This window comes from Phallusia mammillata, chromosome 3, assembly GCF_965637545.1.
Source record: "Phallusia mammillata chromosome 3, kaPhaMamm4.hap1.1, whole genome shotgun sequence".
Classification (NCBI taxonomy): Eukaryota; Metazoa; Chordata; class Ascidiacea; order Phlebobranchia; family Ascidiidae; genus Phallusia; species Phallusia mammillata.
In genome coordinates, this window is record NC_137254.1 from 9984854 (window position 1) to 10005015 (window position 20162).

General features: G+C 40.4%; 5 protein-coding genes and 1 long non-coding RNA gene across 6 annotated transcripts; all 6 read right to left on the minus strand.

Moving 5' to 3' along the window:
• Positions 1 to 692: 692 nt before the first annotated feature.
• Positions 693 to 3229, minus strand: LOC145218148 (G-protein coupled receptor GRL101-like). Its single transcript, XM_080085545.1, has 6 exons — positions 3160 to 3229; positions 2775 to 3071; positions 2532 to 2712; positions 2262 to 2439; positions 1980 to 2191; positions 693 to 1332 (listed from the first exon to the last, which is right to left on the minus strand). Exons 1-6 carry the CDS (start codon positions 3187 to 3189, stop codon positions 1040 to 1042), a joined length of 1191 nt encoding a protein of 396 aa, XP_079941671.1. The 5' UTR covers positions 3190 to 3229; the 3' UTR covers positions 693 to 1039.
• Positions 3230 to 4961: 1732 nt separating this feature from the next.
• LOC145218150 (uncharacterized) lies at positions 4962 to 5178 on the minus strand. The gene is made up of 2 exons (XR_013857548.1): positions 5132 to 5178; positions 4962 to 5069 (listed from the first exon to the last, which is right to left on the minus strand). It is a non-coding gene; the product is annotated as an uncharacterized LOC145218150 (long non-coding RNA).
• Positions 5179 to 5699: 521 nt separating this feature from the next.
• Positions 5700 to 6701, minus strand: LOC145219461 (uncharacterized). Its single transcript, XM_080086826.1, has one exon. It carries the CDS (start codon positions 6699 to 6701, stop codon positions 5700 to 5702), a length of 1002 nt encoding a protein of 333 aa, XP_079942952.1.
• An 805-nt stretch (positions 6702 to 7506) lies between these two features.
• On the minus strand, positions 7507 to 8037 carry LOC145219462 (uncharacterized). The gene has a single exon (XM_080086827.1). It carries the CDS (start codon positions 8035 to 8037, stop codon positions 7507 to 7509), a length of 531 nt encoding a protein of 176 aa, XP_079942953.1.
• Positions 8038 to 8106: 69 nt separating this feature from the next.
• Positions 8107 to 8841, minus strand: LOC145219463 (uncharacterized). Its single transcript, XM_080086828.1, has one exon. The coding sequence runs from the start codon at positions 8839 to 8841 to the stop codon at positions 8107 to 8109; it is 735 nt and encodes a 244-aa protein (XP_079942954.1).
• A 464-nt stretch (positions 8842 to 9305) lies between these two features.
• LOC145219464 (uncharacterized) lies at positions 9306 to 10799 on the minus strand. Its single transcript, XM_080086829.1, has one exon. It carries the CDS (start codon positions 10797 to 10799, stop codon positions 9306 to 9308), a length of 1494 nt encoding a protein of 497 aa, XP_079942955.1.
• Between the last annotated feature and the right edge of the window lie 9363 nt (positions 10800 to 20162).

Consider the following 20162-nt stretch of genomic DNA (forward strand, 5'->3'; position numbering starts at 1 on the left):
AAGACCTAATGTTAACTTTTATGCTTTTAATCAACAGAAGTGTCTGTCACAGGTTTTATGTATGTGATCAATCAGTTTGTGATGGTTAGGACATTTCAAATTTCGGTGCTCAACTGTGTGTGATGGCGATGTCCGAACTGACTGCAATGTGTTTTAACGTGCACATGCCTTCAAATATACCAAGACAAGCCTAAATGACCTAAGGATTTTCTTGTTGTCACTATTTTTACAATTGCAACAATACTGAGGGCTTGGTGTTTTTACATAACGGTCTAAAGCAGGGATCGGCAACCCCTGACACCCCTGACAATGCGAGGTTATTTTTCTTGGCACGCAAACCAATTTTCGTGTTTATATTGAAGAACTAATTTAACCTGTTACACTGCTTGTTTAATGTTTTCATAATTACATTGTCGTAAAATCCAGCCTACGGGTACAAAACTCTCCTCTTTATTCCTACTATCAAGGTCATCTGGCACAATCAACTGTTACCCACAAAAATTGGCAGGCGAAGCCATTAACACATTGAAATAACAAGTAAATTGGCACGGAGGGCTTAAATGGTGGCCGACCCCTGGTCTAAAGTATCTATACATCGAAATCAATGCTACAGTATGTTTAGCAAAACACTTTGGATTCACATTGTTTATGTATAAAACGAGCTTGTGCCCTTGTGGCAAATAAATTTAGCCAGTAATTTAAACCAAGTCTAATTCCTGCGCAAGGTCCTTGTAGGAAAAAGAGATTTCATTGCATTTATACTAATAACAAAACGAATTATTCACACATTAACTCAAAAACGTATTTACACTTTATTAAAGGCCACGGTTAAAACAATTTACCACAGGTTGATTTTGCACAGAAATGCAAGAGAACAATCAACACGAAAAACGTGGAAAAATCATTTTAAAGAATTAAAACATTTTCCAGCAACTGAAACAGTAAACACACGAAGATAAATATGTACATGGATCACAAGATATTGGCATTTCGGTATACAAGTCCGATTTGTCAATCCTACAACATCGTCATGTATCATTTAAAGTGGGGTTTCGTCCACAACTATCACGTTCACTCGTCGGTCGGCTTCTGGCTGTTGACGTGGACGAAACTCACGCAAACGCTCACGAATATAATCATAGAGCATTTTTGGTGCGTTGGAGTAGATGAGAGGATTGAGGGAGCTGTTGATGGGAAGCAGGATTATTGCCGAAACTGCGTAGATTACTGGAGGTACAGTTGTTCCACCGAAGTTCAAGAAAGCCATTATCGAAATTGGAATCCAGCAGAAGAAATCAGTGAAGATCAGTCGGATTATTTTCTTCTGCATTTCTGTGAAGAACAAAACAGTTTTACTGTTTTCCTTACACCAGGAGTCGCCAACCCGCGGCTCCGGAGCCGCGTGCTCTTTGATCCCTCTGATGCGGCTCAGTTTTTGAAATTACCAAATGTTTTGATTGCACATTCTGTGAAGATTATGCCGAACACAAAAGTCGAAAATAAAAAATTTTAGTGCAATGAAATGAGCGAACCCCTTCTAGTAGCTACAATTAACCGCGTCTACATCATGAAACGTAAATTTTGAAAGAGGCAAACTAGCGGCGCGCCGGTTAATACAAAATGTGAGATTTTTGTTTCGGTTTGCAGTGTATGCGCGCGCAACAATACCTGCAACCGGTTTGTTAATCTGGCATACAATATGCGTTAAAAAAATCAGCGTCTAAAGAAAACAAAACATTCAATGCTACCAGGGGAGTGTCACGTGCTTTTACTGCTGACGAAACCGGTGAAGTGCATGTGCCTAATAAGCAAGAAACTAACAAACAACAAAAAGTCGAAAGGTTTGCGACAAAAAGTGGCATGTCATTTCAGATTGCAAAACGACTTTGTGGCTCCCAGCGTTTTTTTTTACTACATTATATGGATCCGAATGGCTCTTAGAGTGGTAAAGTTTGACAAACTCATCTAATTGGGTTTACCTTGGTTTTGTTTTTCCGCTCTTGGGTTTCTCGCCCTCTCATTTACTTTCCTGCCACTTGCCGTTGACTTTTTGTAAATCCAAATGTACGTCACTGCAACAAACAGAAAAGCCAAGAAGTTGAGTATGATGATACCAAGTGAATATGCCCAAGCCTTATCTGTTGGTTTCACATAAAGTTTGCTGATACAAACGCTGTTGGTGCTGTAGTATCTATGAAAACATATTAATGTATTAAAGCACTTAATACTTTACAACCCATCAGTATTTTGCAACCACATACCCGAAATACCCTGCAATGTCAAACATTTCAGTGTAGTTATAATCTTCGAGAACATCCACAAAATCTGTCCAGGAATAAGCATTTTCTAGCTTTCCAATTGCAGTTTCATACTGCTGGGAATCGTTAAGTGTGAAATTATGTTGAAAATCTACAAACTGCTCCATGAAATTCTCCATGCCTACACAAAATAGAAAGATGTTTCCAACCGATTAAATAAATAAATGGTAACTGTGTTTTGAATGGGTATAAAAAAACGCAAAAAAATCTTACTTGAAAAGTCCACTGCAGCACTTTGGAAAAACGGGTTTTCCTTCATCCACGCTTTGGTTTCAAACAAATGTTGGAATTGGGATGTGAGAGGAATAAATGCCAGAGTGAAAGAAATTGACCACGACAATAGAATGGTAAGGATGACAACTTTGAGCTTCGGGTGTAGAGATGCGTTGAAAGGCTGCAAAATTTATTCATTGTTTGAAATACATAGATGTGCATGAACAGAACTGAATAACTCACATATTTTACAGCATAGAGTCGAAATGATGTCAATAGAACCATTGTAAAAACTGATGTTTCGCTGGAAAGCAAAACCAATATTCCCATTGTAGTGCAACTTCCACTTGACCTCCAAACAAGGTCATTGGCGCAGTATTTTCCAGAGTAGTGAACACCAGCTGCGCCCAGCATGAGCAGATAAACTCCCATGAGCAGGTCAGAAACAGAAAGATTGAGGACAAGAAGATGGTTGGTGCGAAATGCAGCTGTTGGTGATTCTGTTGTCATTAAAGTTTTTGCTTCCGTAACCATGACGACCTGTGATGCAATTGCAAAATTAAAACGTCATACTTTATGTGTTATTACTATTCTGTATTTCATATCAGTAAAACAAGTCTAAACATACCAAATTTCCAAAAATTGCAAGAAAGCCCATGATCCACTCAACAGCTCGTAACAATGGATTAGCAATTAGCTCGTATCGCGAGGAGAAAATGTTCTCATCTGTTCTAGTCGACTTTGATGGACATTCGTCGCTCCAGTCAGAACAATCTCCAAATCCATTAAATTTCTGTTGGTTTCAAACAATCGTTTGTAACTGAAAATACCCAGCAGTATTTTATTGTGGTAATACTTTTTCCTTTTTAACAAAGAGTGGTTGTTTGTTTTCGCAATAGAACCTTCCGTCATTCGTGCAGTTTTTTTCGTCACTTCCATCGTCGCAGTTTATAGTGAAATCACACACCTCTGCGTTGCTAATGGAAACCTGAAAACAAAGAGTTATGTTGCAATCAAAAATTATTACCTTGTAAAAATACCTACCTTAGCTCCATTTAACGCTGAGCAATAGAATCTATCCTGCTTTGTACAATTTTCAGGTTGTTCGTCACTCTTGTCTTTGCAGTGGACTAAACCATCGCAAACTTTTGAATGAAGTTTATTTGGAATTTCTGATGCAGTTTCGTCACTTCCGTCCTGACATTGGATGACGCCATCGCAAACTTGAGATTGAGGAATGTTAAGAAGCCCGTCGGTCGTGAGACAATGTTTGCGATGTTTGCAAAAAAGAGGATCCTCTTCGTGATTATAGCGTCGACCGCCCTTGTAGGGATTGTAAATTTCAGTTGGACAATCTCTTTTCCCATCGCACAGTTTGGTGTTTGGAATCCAACCCTTCCAACCGAAACATGCAAAACAATTTTGTCGATAACAACAGCATAGACATGTTACCTTACATATGTCGTGACAAACAAGTTTGTATAAACAGTTGCCCCCAATTTTACTTTGATTTACCCCACGCAATGGAAACATAAAAAAAACGAATTAATTATAAAATGTCGGTTCTTGATCCAAAAGAGTTGGGAGTCTCAAAACTTCTGCACAAACAGGAAATTCGTTAAAAGTAGGCTCGAAGCGGTATCAAAAATTATAACAGCGAAGGTAAAATCACTACAGCTATGTGGCCTAGTGTGATGTCGTGCTCGAATTAAGTTGGGGAAATCACCCAGTTATTGACACACCCGTTTCAATAAAATGGAAAAAGCTCGGCTGGACTTACAACTTTGTCGTGACGCGAAATTAAAAATAAAACGTGCAATAATAAAATGTATATAAATATGACATGCTAAGTTAAATCGCAAATGATGATACTAAAACTTCGTCAACAAAACCATCAATAAAAATATTAAAAAAAATTATCTAATAAGTAATCAAAATGTTTAATGAAGTTGTAGCAATACAGTGCATGTCAAGTATAAATGGTGGTGCATATCGGCCAACATAAAGATACAAACCAATCGCAAATCAACATTTAAGTGATAAGGAGATTTTCTTGACGCGCTAGTTTCTTACCATCGTAACAGTGTGGAATTTGAAACCATTGTCGCCAGTGTAAAATCTAGTTTGCTTGGTTTAAATATTTAGTACGAAATCAGTCCGCCTCAGCAATTATTAAACCATAAACAAAATTTTAAGAATAATCTTTATCAGATTGGGACAAACTAATCAATTTTGCATTTGCCTTTTTTCTATCAGCATCGTGAAAATGTATTATCTTGTAGCAATGTTAACTTTTATTGTAACGCAGTCCTTTCGGAAAAGTGGCCAGCTTCTTCGGACGGCGTAACAGGTCACCTCTGCAATCTCCGTAATTACCGCATGTACGTAACTACTCCCCGTGTACGTAACCAAAACACCGACAGCAGACTCTCAAATGAAATGCTTTAATCGGCGAGTACGAGAAAACTCATTCACGTATCAATGCAGTTTTTTAACTGTGACAAATGGCCCACAGAAGTAACTCAGTGAGTGGCAAAGCTGAAATAACATATCACACGTCAATAAGCATTATGACGTCACAGCACATACGATTCACTCACCAGCAATATGTACTTGCAGTCAACACGACTGTGCAGCTAACAGGCGATCGGATGTCACAACTGTAATATTTACATTCAAAGTTAGATGAAATTCGAACACTTTAAGTTAGAAACATATGCAAGAAAGCTTACCACGACAGCAATGCACAGAATCACAAGATCGCCAATCGAATTTCAGTTAATACAATCCAATAATACTTTACAGTTTGCCACTATATTTCACAGCTGCAATGATGTATAGACTAGGTTAGATTACACAACTACGACAGCATTATACATAAATCTCAATCGCTAACCAGTCGACACGAACAGAAAGAGACAAATTTGGAAATGATATCAACCACGCTACAGTTCGCGCATGCGCAGGAGTGACGCAACAATCAAACGCTTGTTGTGTAATGCACAATGAAGCGTGTAATATGAGGTTCCAGAAACAACTTACAAGAGCGCAGAGAAATTCTTACACTCCCCCCCAAACTTGACAAGTGGTTCACATTCACGTTCAATTTTGCAACACAAAAAAATTTTGACGCGCTGTCGAATAGACACAACAACCGCAAAATGTCATTTACAATTCGTTTACAGGCGAAGCAACAGCCACTGGGTCGTCATGCGCTTGCGCATGAATTTTCTCATCAGCAGGAACGATTAAACACAACTTGTGTATAGGCCTTCGAACACAGTTTCCCTTGGATCGAACCATGACGTTTCGTACGACTCCATGCTGATCAGGATGGACGGCGACGATTCTTCCTATCAACCACGATGATCTCGGGGATGCGTTGTCTACCAACAGGACAACGTCGTTAACTTGAAGATTATTTTTCTCATCGTGCCATTTTTGACGTGAGATAATAGAACGCAAATATTCTCTCGACCAGCGCTTCCAGAACTGATCCGAAAGGTATTGGACGTGGCGCCAACCTTGGCGGGCATAACAGTCACGGTCATTCGTAGCGGCCGGCGGAAGGCCACCAAAAGGGTTTACCCTGAGCAAGTGGTTCGGGGTAAGTGGAGTTTCATCATCAACGTCCAAGGTGACCGGTGTCAAAGGACGAGAATTCAGAATTGATTCAACTTCCGACAGCAGAGTTTGCAGTTGATCATCAGTGAGCGTCCGTTCGTTTGTCAAGGCTGAAAGTATGCGTCTTGCCGAACGGATCATCCGCTCCCAGGCTCCTCCCATATGACTAGCGCTGGGCGGGTTAAAGGTCCAGTGCATTTCCTTCTGCTTCAAGTGTTCTTCGATCTGGTGCTGGTTCCAGTTTTGAATTCCATCCTTTAGAACACGTTCCGCACCAACCAGGTTGGTGCCGTTATCCGAGTACATGTGCAAAACCACACCTCGTCGCGCAACAAAGCGGCGGAGCGCGTTGACGAAGGCGTCGGTACTCAAGTCACAGGCAGCTTCCAAATGGACTGCACGTGTTGTGAGGCAAGTAAATAGACATCCATATCTTTTCACTTCGCTGCGCCCTCGTTTTACTAGAAGAGGTCCAAAATAATCAACACCAGTATAAGCGAATGGATGGACGTTCATTTGTAGACGAGCAGGTGGGAGTTCAGACATCAGCTGCTTCGCGGGCTTGGCATCGCGGTGTCGGCACTTCAGGCAACGACTTAACGCGCGGCGCACGGCAACTGCTCCCCCCACGATCCAGAAACGTTGATTCAGAGTCGTCAATGTGTGATTCAATCCAGAGTGACCAACGCGCTCGTGGAAATCAGTAATGATCAGATCGGTCAAACACGAGTTGTGAGGGAGAATCGCTGAATGGCGTGCCTCGTACGAAACTGGGGCTTTCTCCAGTCGCCCACCAACGCATAAAACTCCCTCAACAAGAAATGGATCCAATCGAAATATTGGTGATGACTTGACTTAGTCATCTTTTTCAATCTCCCTTCTCCGGACATGCCAAACATCCATTGAGCAAAGTGACATCTTTGCACATACTTGACCAACTCCCTCTCAGCAAGCCTTAACTCCTGAACTGTCAAAGGCGTGTTTGAAACTGGATGAGGTTGGCTTCGCACTCTTTGCAACAAATAAGATTTAAAGCGCAGCATCCAAGCGACTGCAGACTTTAATTTATACAGAGAAGAAAACCTCATTAACAGTCGGACCATTGGGCAAGCAGACTCCACAACCGTAAATACATCAGCAGGTTTCTTCTCAAACACATTAGCAATGACCTCGACGTCCTGTTTCTCGAACATATTCGGACACTTTGCAGGCTCATCTTTCAGAAACATTGGACCAAAAAAACACATATCCGACTTTGCAAAGAGTATCAGCTGGTGCACCCCGAGACGCCAGGTCAGCCGGATTCTGTTTTGTCGGCACGTGCTTCCAGTTCCGAGTGCACGTATTTTTCTCAATGAAAGCAAGCCGACGGGATACAAAAAGCGGAAATCTTCATCGATCGTTGTGTATGCTTTGCAACACCACAGAAGAATCCGTCCAAAATATTGACGAACCCAAGTTCCCCCTTGATTGTCTGCTCCATCTTCACAGCAGTAACAGCAGCCATTAGTTCAAGCCGAGGAATGGAAACTTCTCCTTGAGGGGCCAGTCGAGATTTACTCGTGACGAGAGTACACGTGACAGAGTCCTTTCTTGTAGATCGCAGGTAACACACTGCGTCATATGCCTCCTTCGATGCATCGGAAAATACATGCAATCGGCTTTCTTGTATATTGTCGTAGGCGTGCAAGTTAAACGAACGCGGGATACTGATGTCGCGTAGCCTTGATAACCTGTATAACCACCTTTCCCATTTCCGTAGGTCCTTTGAAGGCATTTCCTCGTCCCACTCGATTTCTTGCTGACATAAACTTCGGTAGATCAAACGTGCTTCCACTACCACTGGAACAACAAACCCCAGCGGGTCGAACAACGAATTCATCGTTGACAGCAATCCCCGACGAGTGCGCGGTTTGACTGGCAAAGAAACCGTGAAATTAAACTCATCGGCTTAAACGCTCCAATGCACATCAAGTACCCGCTCCTGTAGATCTGCATCTAGAGGGTGCGTCAACAGAGACTTGGACAGTTCCTCAGCCGGTAAACTATCCAGAATTTCCTTGCTGTGGGATAGCCACTTGGTCAATCGAAACCCGCCTTTCGCAAGCAGGGAGCGCAGTCCTGCAACGAGTTCCAGACCAGTGTTAACATCCGAAACCGACGTGAGACAATCGTCCACATAAAAGTTTCTTTCCACAGTAGACGCGACAAGCGGTTCAAATTCACTGGCAGCTTGTCGCAAACAAAATGCAGCACAGCTTGGGGACGAAGCTGCGCCAAACAGGTGAACCTTCATTCTGTGCGGAGTTGGGGCCCTTGACAGATCGCCTCCTGGCCACCATAAAAAACGTAGGCAATCGCGGTCACGCGGAGCCACACGAACTTGATAAAACATGGCTTCAATATCGGCCACAAGAGCAATAGGTTCCTTGCGAAATCGCAACAGCACACCGACTAAACTATTTACAAAGTCGGGACCTTGCATTAGAGCCTGATTGAGTGACAAGCCACGATATTGAGCAGCGCAATCAAATACAACGCGGAGTTTACCTGGCTTGTTGGGATTTAGAACACCGTGATGGGGAATGTACCAAACGCGTTGATTAGCACTTAATTCCTCTGAGGAAATTTCTTCAGCATACCCCTTGTCAATTGTGGTTTGCATTTGCTCTCCATATTTCGACATCATCACGTCAGCCGTTTTGTCGCCATTTTGAGGTTGTCGGGCATGATTTGGTGGTCGTGTCTCCAGGGAAGTGGCAATTCATAGTGTCCATCAACAAATTTAACAGAAACCTTCATCATACGATATGTTCTTCTAACTTCAGTCGAAAATGGAGTACCCAACACGTCCCCATCTTCTCCGTCAGTAGGCAAAAAATCTCCTTCATCGCTCAAGAACATGGCGTGAGCATTTTCAACAGCAGATGCGAAATGGACACGGGCGGAGGGATTTTTTGATTCGAAGGTTTGTCCAAGCAAAGACCAACCCAAAGGCGTCCTCACTGCATCCGGGCAATAATCATCCCCTGGGCGGACAGACTTCACTCGATGTGCAACAGGAATATTGGCTCCAATCAATAACGCAACCGATCCCCCTGGCACGTTGCATAACGTCAGGTCTTGTAAAGAACGATGCGCCCTTAACGTCTATGTGTCGGGCACAACGTTTGGCACCACAGGAATTTTGTTGACCACAACCACCTCGGGAAGATCAATTGCTTCTCCGCCACCCAGCGGTTCAACTGCAACGGATATAGCAACAGTGTTCAAATGACGTGGCGTCGTTGGAGTATTCAACAGTATTTGTTTAGGTTTGCCACAGGCTCCTAATTTATCCATTAATTTACGTTCACAAAATGTGGTAGTGGACCCCTGGTCCAGAAAGGCATATGTCGCGATTGCTGTGTTTCCATGTCGCACCACAACTGGAACCACATTCAGGTATACGCTCGCAGCATTCACACTGGCACTGTACTCCTGCGTCTGAATCGCGGTACAAGCAGGATTTCCGTTGTCGATAAAATGCGGCTTAGCTCTAAAGGCCGGGTCGTGTAAGAGATGGTGATGGGACGTTCCAGTACAGCCCTCAACTTTGCAGGTACTTGTTGCGTTGCAATCAATGGCAATGTGATCGACCTTAAGACATCTAAAACACAGTCCTTTTGTACGAACAAACCTTCGCCGCTCAAAGTATGTCTTCTCCTTAAAGGCAGGACAGTCGTACACTTCATGTGGATAGGCGCACAATACGCATAGTACAGAAGACGAGGGTTCCGAAGCGATGGTATTGCGAGCTGTAACCTTTGTATGTCGATTCGCAGCCTTGGATGTTTCCTTTGGGGGAAATAGAGCCTTCCCAAAAATTGAATTCGCTTGTTGACTCTTTTCACCAATAAACTCGGTCAACGCAGCAAAGTTCGCTCTTTTTCCTGTCTTCTTCTCTATATCGGTGGCCCTCGCAATCCATTCATCACGCAGTGGCACGGGAAGTTTTCTTGCGACGGTAAGCATAATCTCCATCGAGTCTACACTAGACGCATATCTTATATCATGTACGGCAGTGCAACATTTATCTAGTAGCACAGATAGTTTCATCAGTCCATCTGGATCGTGGGTCTCAACGACCGGAGACGCTTTTAGATGTTGCTCGCATCGTTGTGCTATAACATGCGGTTGGCTGTATTCTTCGTGTAAAGTTTGCCATGCCAATTTATATCCTTCAGAGGGATCCTTGGCATTAAAACGTTCTAATTTTTCACAGATAAGCGGTTCGCAGTGCTGTTGCAGAAACAACAAACGCATATCGTCACTTCGAGACTTTTTTGCAATATACACGTCAAACTGGCGCACGAACGACCAGTAGTTCATGGGGTCTCCATCAAATTTCTTTATTACAGGTCTGGGTAAAAAGCGTTCACCCACTTCAGGGTAATCGTGATCAACAGGCCTCGGTAGCGCAAGCTCTCTGACAAATTGTGAGGGCTGCTCGTGGGATGGTTTGGGAAAGCCTACAAATGGCTTATCGCGTTCCAGTGATTGCTTATTGTCGTGTGGTAATTTAGAAAATATGTGTGGCGACGCCGCCGTGTACTGCTTATCCTCTGTTGCAGGTATTGGTCGCTGCGTACTGCCTGAATTCATCAGGTGCAACTGCGAAATTTGAAGAGACTCACACGTGGATTATTCCTCCCAAGCTTGAGCTTCAACCTCAGCTAGTTGAAGTTGACAGCGCCTATCTTGAGCTTCGAGCATTCTCTTCAATACGATCAGCCTCCATTTTCATCTTCGCGACCTCTTCCTCCGCAGCACGTTGCGCCTCCTCTGCAGCACGCTGGGCAGCTTCCCTTATGCGACGCGCCTTGTCTTCTGCTTCACGGCGTAACCTTAAAGCTTCTTCAGAAGCTCGTCGCTGGTTTGCTACTTCCTGATCATGAGCGAGTCGTGCGATTTTTACCTTCACGCGACTTCGGCGAATCTCACTTCGAATCGAACTCGTAGTTGAATTCCGACTGGAGCGTACAGACAATCTATCCTCGGGAACATGGTGACTCGGTTCTGGCGTTGGAGATTTTCCCCGTTCCAGAGTTGCAAACCATTGCTGCATTCTTTCGTCAAATTCTTCCTTTTCCCAACGGCAATCGGCTTTACGACAAACTGTTTCGGGTAGTGTATCCGAATCTGACATTTCGTCGCACAAGTCCATGACGACTTTGAAATCCGAATCAAGCATAGGTAGAAATTCCTTCAGTGGAATCGCACCTTCAGGTTTAATCATTAGGTTTTCGGCACGCAAATAACTATTTTGCAGCCCCTTGAAGGCGGACACAATTTTTTTTCAATAAGCATTATGACGTCGCAGCACATACGATTCACTCACCAGCAATATGTACTTGCAGTCAACGCGACTGTGCAGTTTACAGGCGATCGGATGTCACAACTGTAATATTTACATTCAAAGTTAGATGAAATTCGAACACTTTAAGTTAGAAACATATGCAAGAAAGCTTACCACGACAGCAATGCACAGAATCACAAGATCGCCAATCGAATTTCAGTTAATACAATCCAATAATACTTTACAGTTTGCCACTATATTTCACAGCTGCAATGATGTATAGACTAGGTTAGATTACACAACTACGACAGCATTATACATAAATCTCAATCGCTAACCAGTCGACACGAACAGAAAGAGACAAACTTGGAAATGATATCAACCACGCTACAGTTCGCGCATGCGCAGGAGTGACGCAACAATCAAACGCTTGTTGTGCAATGCGCAATGAAGCGTGTAACATGAGGTTCCAGAAACAACTTACAAGGGCGCAGAGAAATTCTTACATTTATTAAAACTCTGAAGCATCAATCGTGGTAGTTATATGTTATATTAGTGTGATTATTTACATTGCGTGGCATGTACCAACTAACTTGTCTCCACACATTATGTTTGTCTGTCGCATTAAAGCGGATAGATTTGAATTCAAGGCCGAGAATAAGTGCAAAAACGAAAATACTTTTTCTTCCGTCGTCAACTATTTTGTTCATGTTACTGTTTTTTTTTCATTGATAAATATTCAATACCAGAATTATGTCCTCAAAAAAGGTAGCAAAAATGTTTAGACAACTTTATTTCGTTTTTGACTTACATCCACACATGCTCCTATATAACTACTGATTCTACAACAATCATGTGCTGAATTCAAGTAGATGGATTAACATCTACATTCAGAGCATAAAACCATGTAATACAACTCATATGCTTACGGTAGCATAACAAATCCATGTGCTTTGAAGAGTGGTGTCGGTTGTTGTTGATTTTGAGCAATCGGCCTCCACACTCTCATTACCACTAAATATATTCACATCATTTACCACAAAACCTTTTACTATGTCCACATATTAAACCAGTGGTTTTCAACCTTTATCATGTCGCGATCTATTTAAGCCAGTGCTCTTCAACCGGGTATACTGTATACCCAAGTGTATACCGCACCAAAATTAGGGTATACCAAAATTAGGCACAACCTTTCCGCTGTGACGGCCGCATCGTAAATATGCTTATTAATAGTGCCTGATAGACAATTTAATTTCTGTCTTGTTACGTAGATTGAGCTGCACAGTCTAGGGATCCGACTTGACTGTTTATGGCGTCACCATCTAAATCAGTGGTTCTCAAACTTTTTGGACCGCGACCCAAATCTGAGCTTTATAACATCTTGCGACCCAAGCCTCAAAAATGGATTTTTTATTTTTGTATGAATAGTTGTTACTTTCCAAGTTCAGTTTCGTATGATTAACCTCCTATCATTCCCCGTGCTAACGTGTTACAATCGCCGTGTGCCTAATAGAAAATTGGAAGGCTATTGTCTGTATGTTATAATGATTGGTTCATTTTGCTGTATAGCGTTGTCGAGTGAGGCTGTATTTGGCCACGGTGCTATCAAAACTCTCAGAAAACCACTTACTTATGCTGCAATACTCCAAGGTTACTAAGATAAAGCAACATAAAATGCCTATGATACAATAATTCAGTCATGTTTGAGAATTGAAAAAGTTCGTTTGGGCAGAATTGAATCACCACAGCGCGACCCATTTTGTGACCCTGCGCGACCCATGGTCGCGACCCATACTTTGAGAACCACTGATCTAAGTTGTGACGCTAATGATGCCTGTTTTCGCATTGTTTATCCATAATAGGCTTACGAAAAGTCTTAAACATGCGGCTTCTGGGCTCTTAATATTTTTTCCAGCCCCTCAAACAAGTTTTGCAAATCCAAATATTTCAGTTTACATGTTCACGGCCGTAGGTTGTCTACTCCTGGCCTTGTAGAACAATAATTCACGCGACCAGGCAAGTACCTATTGGTAGACTGTTACTTTCTGTGCACAATTAAAAATAGCTATGCGTAGGGTATACAAAGTTGCTTAAAAATTGTAAAAGGTATACAACGAGAAAAAAGGTTGAAGAGCACTGATTTAAGCAACAAAAAATGTAATTTGTGACCCCCTTTCAAATGTTTCTATATTTATTTATTAATCACCATAATCAACTTTTACTTTGTGAAAAAAAAGGGTCTAAAAACTGTTCGGTTTTATACATAAAATATCTTGTTACAAGACAATGACACGCAACATCGACTATTAGCATTAGGATGTTTTAACATTCGTTTGCCCACCAGGCGGCACTTGCGTTAAATTATCTTCTATATAGTGACGTAATAAAGCTATTGTTTTGTATTGTGTCGCCATAAAGAAAAAAAAATGAGTTGAAATCAAGTGGTTTAACTTCTTTATCGCTTTATATGTTTTCAACTTGTTATTTCTGATAAACATTTAATTTTTAATGTCAATCAAAAAGGTCTTGCGAGCTCCAGTAAAATGTCAAACGACCGCCACGGGGTTCGCGATCCACGGGTTGAAAACCATTGTATTAAATAAACGTATTCAAAGAAACAAACTGTTTTCACACGTACGTTGACAACTTTCCACATTTCATCACTTGGGTCGCTTCGCAAAGACACTCATCGCTCTTATCAGGACAGTCGATGACGTCATCACACACACTTGACCTTGAAATAATCGTGGGGTCGTTTATGCACTGGAAGCACAAACTGCAATTGAAGGTGACAGACGGGAAACCGCGAATATCTCTGCAAAAGAAAGGAAACAGTTAAAAATCCTGGTTGAATCACTTGGTTTTGCTATTATTTAAACATACCTGGGATCTTCTTTTAGTTTCTCATCAACCGATTTGTAGCAGAAATCAGCTGAATCGTCGCAATCCTGGATGGCATCAAACAACAATTGCTGAGGCAACGTACACGTTTTGCCGTTTCGGACACACTTGAAGCCGTGTCCGTTTGATCGAGGCAACGAAGGGCAGTTGTTACATAGATCGCCATCACACACTGATGAACGCTTCCAGCAAACCGATTGCGAACACCAAAAGTGGGAGGGGCAGAGATGCTCACAGGGGGAATTTCTATCACATATTGCATTTGCATCACATATGTCACTTTTTGTCAATGCACAGGAAGTGTTGGTTGGACCCAGTATATTGTGACATACTCCATCATTGTCGAAACAATCACATCTAAACAAATCGTAATTTAGCTAAAGGAATTTTCTAACAACAAATCAACAAACATACCTCTTATGCTTTGTTAAAAGTTTAAGGCTTTTACATATTTCTGGGACTTTTTCATCACAACTACACTCATCGCTCATATCAGGACAATCTTGGATGCCATTACACACACTTGATCTTGCAATGATCATTGAGTCATTTTTACATTGAAAGCACAATTGATTGTTGAATGTGGCCAACGAAGATTGCCGAATGTCTCTACAAACGCAGTAATAGTTTTAGCAAATGACCAATATATATATTAGAGAGATGTTTGCTTATAAATTTGCTAAACGTTTGCTGATAAATGTAAAGGCAATTTGTTTCAAGAAGTTTCGGATTAAAACCCAATAAATCGGTTGCTGTATTTTATTGGTTTTGAAAAAACGTATGCATTTCGCTTTATCAGCATAATCAGTGTCTGAAAACAATATGAAAACGGGATAAAATCATTAAATAAAGGCAAGAAATACAAAAATGCACATGCGCACAGGCCAACCGCAAGAAAAGTCTCTTCTGACTTACGTGACTGCAAATGCAGACTGGCAGGTATGGCGCTGACAAAACCACGAAAAAAGGGAGCGAGTAAGATAAGGAAGCAAAACCAAAAAAAGCTAACGCCTTAGTAAAAACAAAGCTATTGCAGTGATTCAACTGACGGAAGGACCATAGCTTGAATATTGATCATGACGTCGTCAAATTTAGCCATTTATTTTCAAGAACATCTAACTTTTCTGTGCGAAGTTCCTCTATAAAAACCACATTCTAACACTGTGCAATACCTTTATTTAAAAAATGTCGGAATTGTTTACTGTGGTAATGCAGAAGGAGGGCCGTGCTGTCACCCCCTACGCTTATATCAGCCAAACAGCTCGATGTAAGTTTCATCGTGTCGAAAACATTTTTTTTGTTTGGGCGACATATTGCTAGTTCCAAACACGAGGCAAGATAGATACCGTGGCTTCGACGTATAAACTGTAGCTTACTTTTGAAAGGAACCTTTCGCCCCCACACTTCCAAATACAGATTAGGAAGAAAAAAGAATTGTTTGGGCTACTTTTTGTCACCACGGCAAAGCCAAACGAATGGTTTTTCCGGTGACTTACTTACGAAAGCAACGAAGAATTTTTTACCTACGTCAGCGACTTACGTGTCGAAACTACGGCATATACGTTGCCACGTGTTTGAAAGGTGAAGGGCAATATGCCAGTCAAACAAAAAAATAGTTTTCGAACCGATGGAGCTTACATTGAGCTGTTCGCGGACGTCTGACATAAGTGTAGGGGTCCTTGATCAGCATTAGCACAGTAAATATTTCCGATATTTTTTGCAAAAAGTTAGGTATTGCACAGTGTTACAATGTGGCTTTTGTGGAGAAACCTCGCCAGACTGGATGGATCTTTGTGAAAATAAATGGCTAAATTTGATGGCGCCACAATCAATATTCAGGCGATAGTTCTTCCGGCAATTCGATGACTGCAATCGCTTTGTTTTTACAACCGCGTTTGCATTTTTCGTTTTGCGTCCTCATCTGATTTAATGACCTTGGATTGTCGCAGTTGCTTCACTTAAAAGGAAATTTCATTATTGTGAAAAGATTTGCTGCGCAATTTGCTTATTATAGAATCTATGCGCTTAGGGAATAGTGGCGTGTATAGGATTTACACCAACTTATAACAATGGTAGAACTCCGATTCGTATTTGTCTGTTTAAGCCAACCGTAAAATTTGCAATCAAACGATATAAGCATCTTGTATATATTTTGTAACGAAATTTCTGTGAAAGAAAGTTAAACATTCATATTCCGTTTTTGACGCTTTATATTGTACTAATTCGCTGAGCTGTTGACTCAAGTGTAAATGGTTATCACTTTAACAAATCTAATCGCTTGACGCTTCCTCGTATAGACAGTATGTTATTCGAAAGCGATACTAAACAAAACAAATATAGAACACAATTGACCTTACCTGGGATCTCCATTTTCGGGAGTAAAACATAAATCAGAGCCATTGTCGCAATCTTTTACTCCGTCCCACAAGAACATTTGCGGAATTAAGCACATTCGGTTGTCCTTGAAACATTTGAAGCCGTATCCGTTATCCCAGTGTTGAAACGCAGGGCAGTCATTGCAGGAATCGCTATCACACACAGTCGAACGCTTCCAACAAGTTGAATTCGGACATCGGAAATGGGAGGGACATTCGACATCACAAAGGATTTTATTCCGACATGGAATGTCACCCTTGCAATATTCTTGTCTTCGTAGTGCGCACACTTTACTCACACCGTTAAGCGTGTTGTCGCAGCTGTAAAGTGAAATATTATGAATTTAATGTAACAAATATCCAATTATTGAATATGATGATTAACGAAGTCCACAACATTAATAAAAATTATTTTAACATTGAATGCAAATATAATCCTTGTTATTCACTTGAAATATAACTGTTGTGCAGGATTGGTGTTCCATGAGTTATCGCAGCTTTTTAGAGTAGTGATTTAAAACATATGATGTGAACGTTATCGTCGCACTTGCGAATTGTATTGAGCAAAAACTTAAAATTTTACGATAACAAAAAATTTGAACATGATTGACATTATAAATATGAAACAAAACTTTTGTTGTTTCGTCACTTTAATATTTTTAAAACAAAACAAGAAAATGTAACGTTTACCTGATGTAGGTTGATGTTAAGTTTTCAGGGTAGGTGGAAAATGTGACTTGTTTCTCATCACTTCCGTCATCGCATCCCAGATATCCATTACAAAACAACTCGGCGGAAAAAGATCTTCGACCATCTTCGCAGTTGAACCCTGTAACAAACACAAACAATATCGCGGATTGTTGACGTTGTGTTACATCACAGTGATAATCATATCACGTAATTCAAAGCAGCTACCATTTTTTTAATTTTTAGCAAAATATGTGCAAATGTTACTAGTAAGTAAGCATTTGATTTACTAGTTTGAAATTCCAAGTAACTGTTCAAAAAATTTTCATATAAAATCTCAGTACAGTAAATAAATCGTGTGCGTGACAAGGATAATGCGCTGACACCATACCTGAAGTGAGCCGATAATTTCCTTAATATTCTAGGTGGCACAAAGAGCACTTGAGCATATTTAAAAAGATATTTTATTTAATATACTGAAGGTTATGGCTGTTTACTTTGGGATAGTTTTTTTTTATCGAAGAGTTAAAATTAAATGTATTTTTTTAATTTTTTAATACAAACCCACTAAATTTGTTTATGACACTAAACCTATTTAACGGCTGTTGTAATAATTCAACTCTTTCCGCCACCTATCGGTATTTAGCAAGATTTCGGCTGACGTGGTTTATGGTGTGGCGAATGTGTTTGGCAGACTGCGGTAACTGTAAAAACAACGCTTATATGATAGCATCTATAATAGCATGAGCAATATACATAATGTTTTCTATGGTAATATATGAAATATTACCACATTGTTTACTTAGTATATGCGCATTGATCCATACACAAGCCAAGTTTTGAAATACGCATTTTGAGAGACCTGCGAAAGGCTGGACACTCAGGGCAAACAAAGCAATTAAACACACTTTGGCCATAAAAATGCTCTACGATCCGTCGGTTTTACTTTATCACGATGTTTGGATGAATTTGTTACCAATGAAACATTTGATGGAACGGATCAAGTTAAATTGTTCAGCAGACTAAGTTGATTTTATGTAAACTTACATTGATGCTGATAACTGCACGCAGCGGGTGCAATCAACAATATCAGTATTGCAACAACAAACATCATGAAGCGATTTCTAAAAAAAACAAAACATAAGCAGGTGTTGTGAACAAGTTATCTGTTTACTAGTCACTCAAATCACCGATTTCCATAACATGACTACATAATGCTGATCCAATGTTCAGTATGTCACTCACCTTTTAACTTACAGTCCTAATATTTTAGTTGAACTTGTATAAAAAAAGAGAACGAAAAACTGATGTAACCTAAACTGTGTTAAATGTTACGTATTAAAATAGCCTGACTTGTCTTGTTTACTAAACTGGTTCAACCGACAATTTGTGTCATTTAACAGTATATTTATACTTTTCAAATTATTTTTTCTTTATTTTCGTTTTTTTGCGATTTGCGACAAATGGAATAATTGACATTTCCCATACCTCGCTCGTCAGCAGATTTCCTGAAAATATAAATATAACATGTTATTTATATTTGTATCCTTCTGTTTATTTGCAAATGCTGAATGCTGCAAGTGTTTGCAAATGCAAATGCTGCAAGTGCAAAACCTGAATTTTGACTAAACGTAAAAAAACAAGATTTTGTACATGACATGTTTGCACTGTGGCGAAATTATTTACACTACAGTTCAGTTGCACAGTACACTGCACGTTTTTCTTTATCTAGTAGATTTGATGTATCTTGGTATGTTTATTATGTCATATGCTTTACTTGTGTTATGTATAGTGATATTTCATGAATCTGTTTACTTTCAAAGGTGATTTTCTTAAGTTTTCTTTTCTGCGTCACCAGCATCTTTTCGTTATTTTACGATAATTTTCAATTAATGTTGTTTCATTTGATTTGTTTCACTGTTCGTTTTAGTTGCACGTTCCTCTTTTGTCACATCAGTTATGAATATACTAAATATAATGGGCCTTCTAGAAATTGTGTTGGCCCATGATTTATCAACAGCCCGCGAGCCTAAGTCGGTTGGCACTTGTTGTAAAACGACACGGTGTTCTGCGGAGAGACGTCTTGTAAAAGGCCGATTTTCCATTGCTTGGATTTTATGTGTCGTGTAATGTTTTTATGTGGAGAGACCTGGTGTATTGAAGTCGTTAAAACGTTGCGTATGTATTACAGAATTTAGAAAACGCGCTATCCCGTTTTGGTGACACCAGTGTTAGGTGAATTTGGCCTTTTTTGGTAAGCCGTAACAGCAGTGTTATGTAGTGTTATGGGAGGTTTGCTGAACTGAGGAGATAGTCCCGAGGGTTATATCAGATTGGCGCTATTGTGGCTGATTTGTTAAAGGATAGATCGCCACCCTAAATTGCTATATCGAATTTCGGGACAGTCAGAATATTTTTAAGTTAATTAATCGTTTTGCAGAAGCAAATTGTAACTTTACTATCGAATCATATCAAACGAGTTTTTATAGGTGTTTTCTTTTTAATAATGACGTTTCCTCAACTGTGCGTTGCACTAAATAAGTTATATATTTTGGTAAGGTGAAAGCATATTTGAACAAGCTGTTATTTTCCTACGCAAACGAATAATTCTATTTTCGAGTGTGTGCACAAACGAACCAGCGATTTAATGCAAATGTTACTAAACACCAATGCAAGCACCATTGTTTGATTATCTCTTCAGTTTAT

Bases quoted from the DNA above. Each gene is read 5' to 3' on its own strand.
- LOC145218148 (XM_080085545.1), bottom strand. From the start codon at position 3,189: ATGGGCTTTCTTGCAATTTTTGGAAATTTG. The intron at 2,713-2,774 runs GTGAGTTATTCA...TAAATTTTGCAG, and splicing joins GACTCTATGCTGTAAAATAT to CCTTTCAACGCATCTCTACA. The intron at 1,333-1,979 runs GTAAACCCAATT...TGTTCTTCACAG, and splicing joins AGCGGAAAAACAAAACCAAG to AAATGCAGAAGAAAATAATC.
- LOC145219461 (XM_080086826.1), bottom strand. From the start codon at position 6,701: ATGTCTGAACTCCCACCTGCTCGTCTACAAATGAACGTCCATCCATTC.
- LOC145219462 (XM_080086827.1), bottom strand. From the start codon at position 8,037: ATGAATTCGTTGTTCGACCCGCTGGGGTTTGTTGTTCCAGTGGTAGTG.
- LOC145219463 (XM_080086828.1), bottom strand. From the start codon at position 8,841: ATGTCGAAATATGGAGAGCAAATGCAAACCACAATTGACAAGGGGTAT.
- LOC145219464 (XM_080086829.1), bottom strand. From the start codon at position 10,799: ATGAATTCAGGCAGTACGCAGCGACCAATACCTGCAACAGAGGATAAG.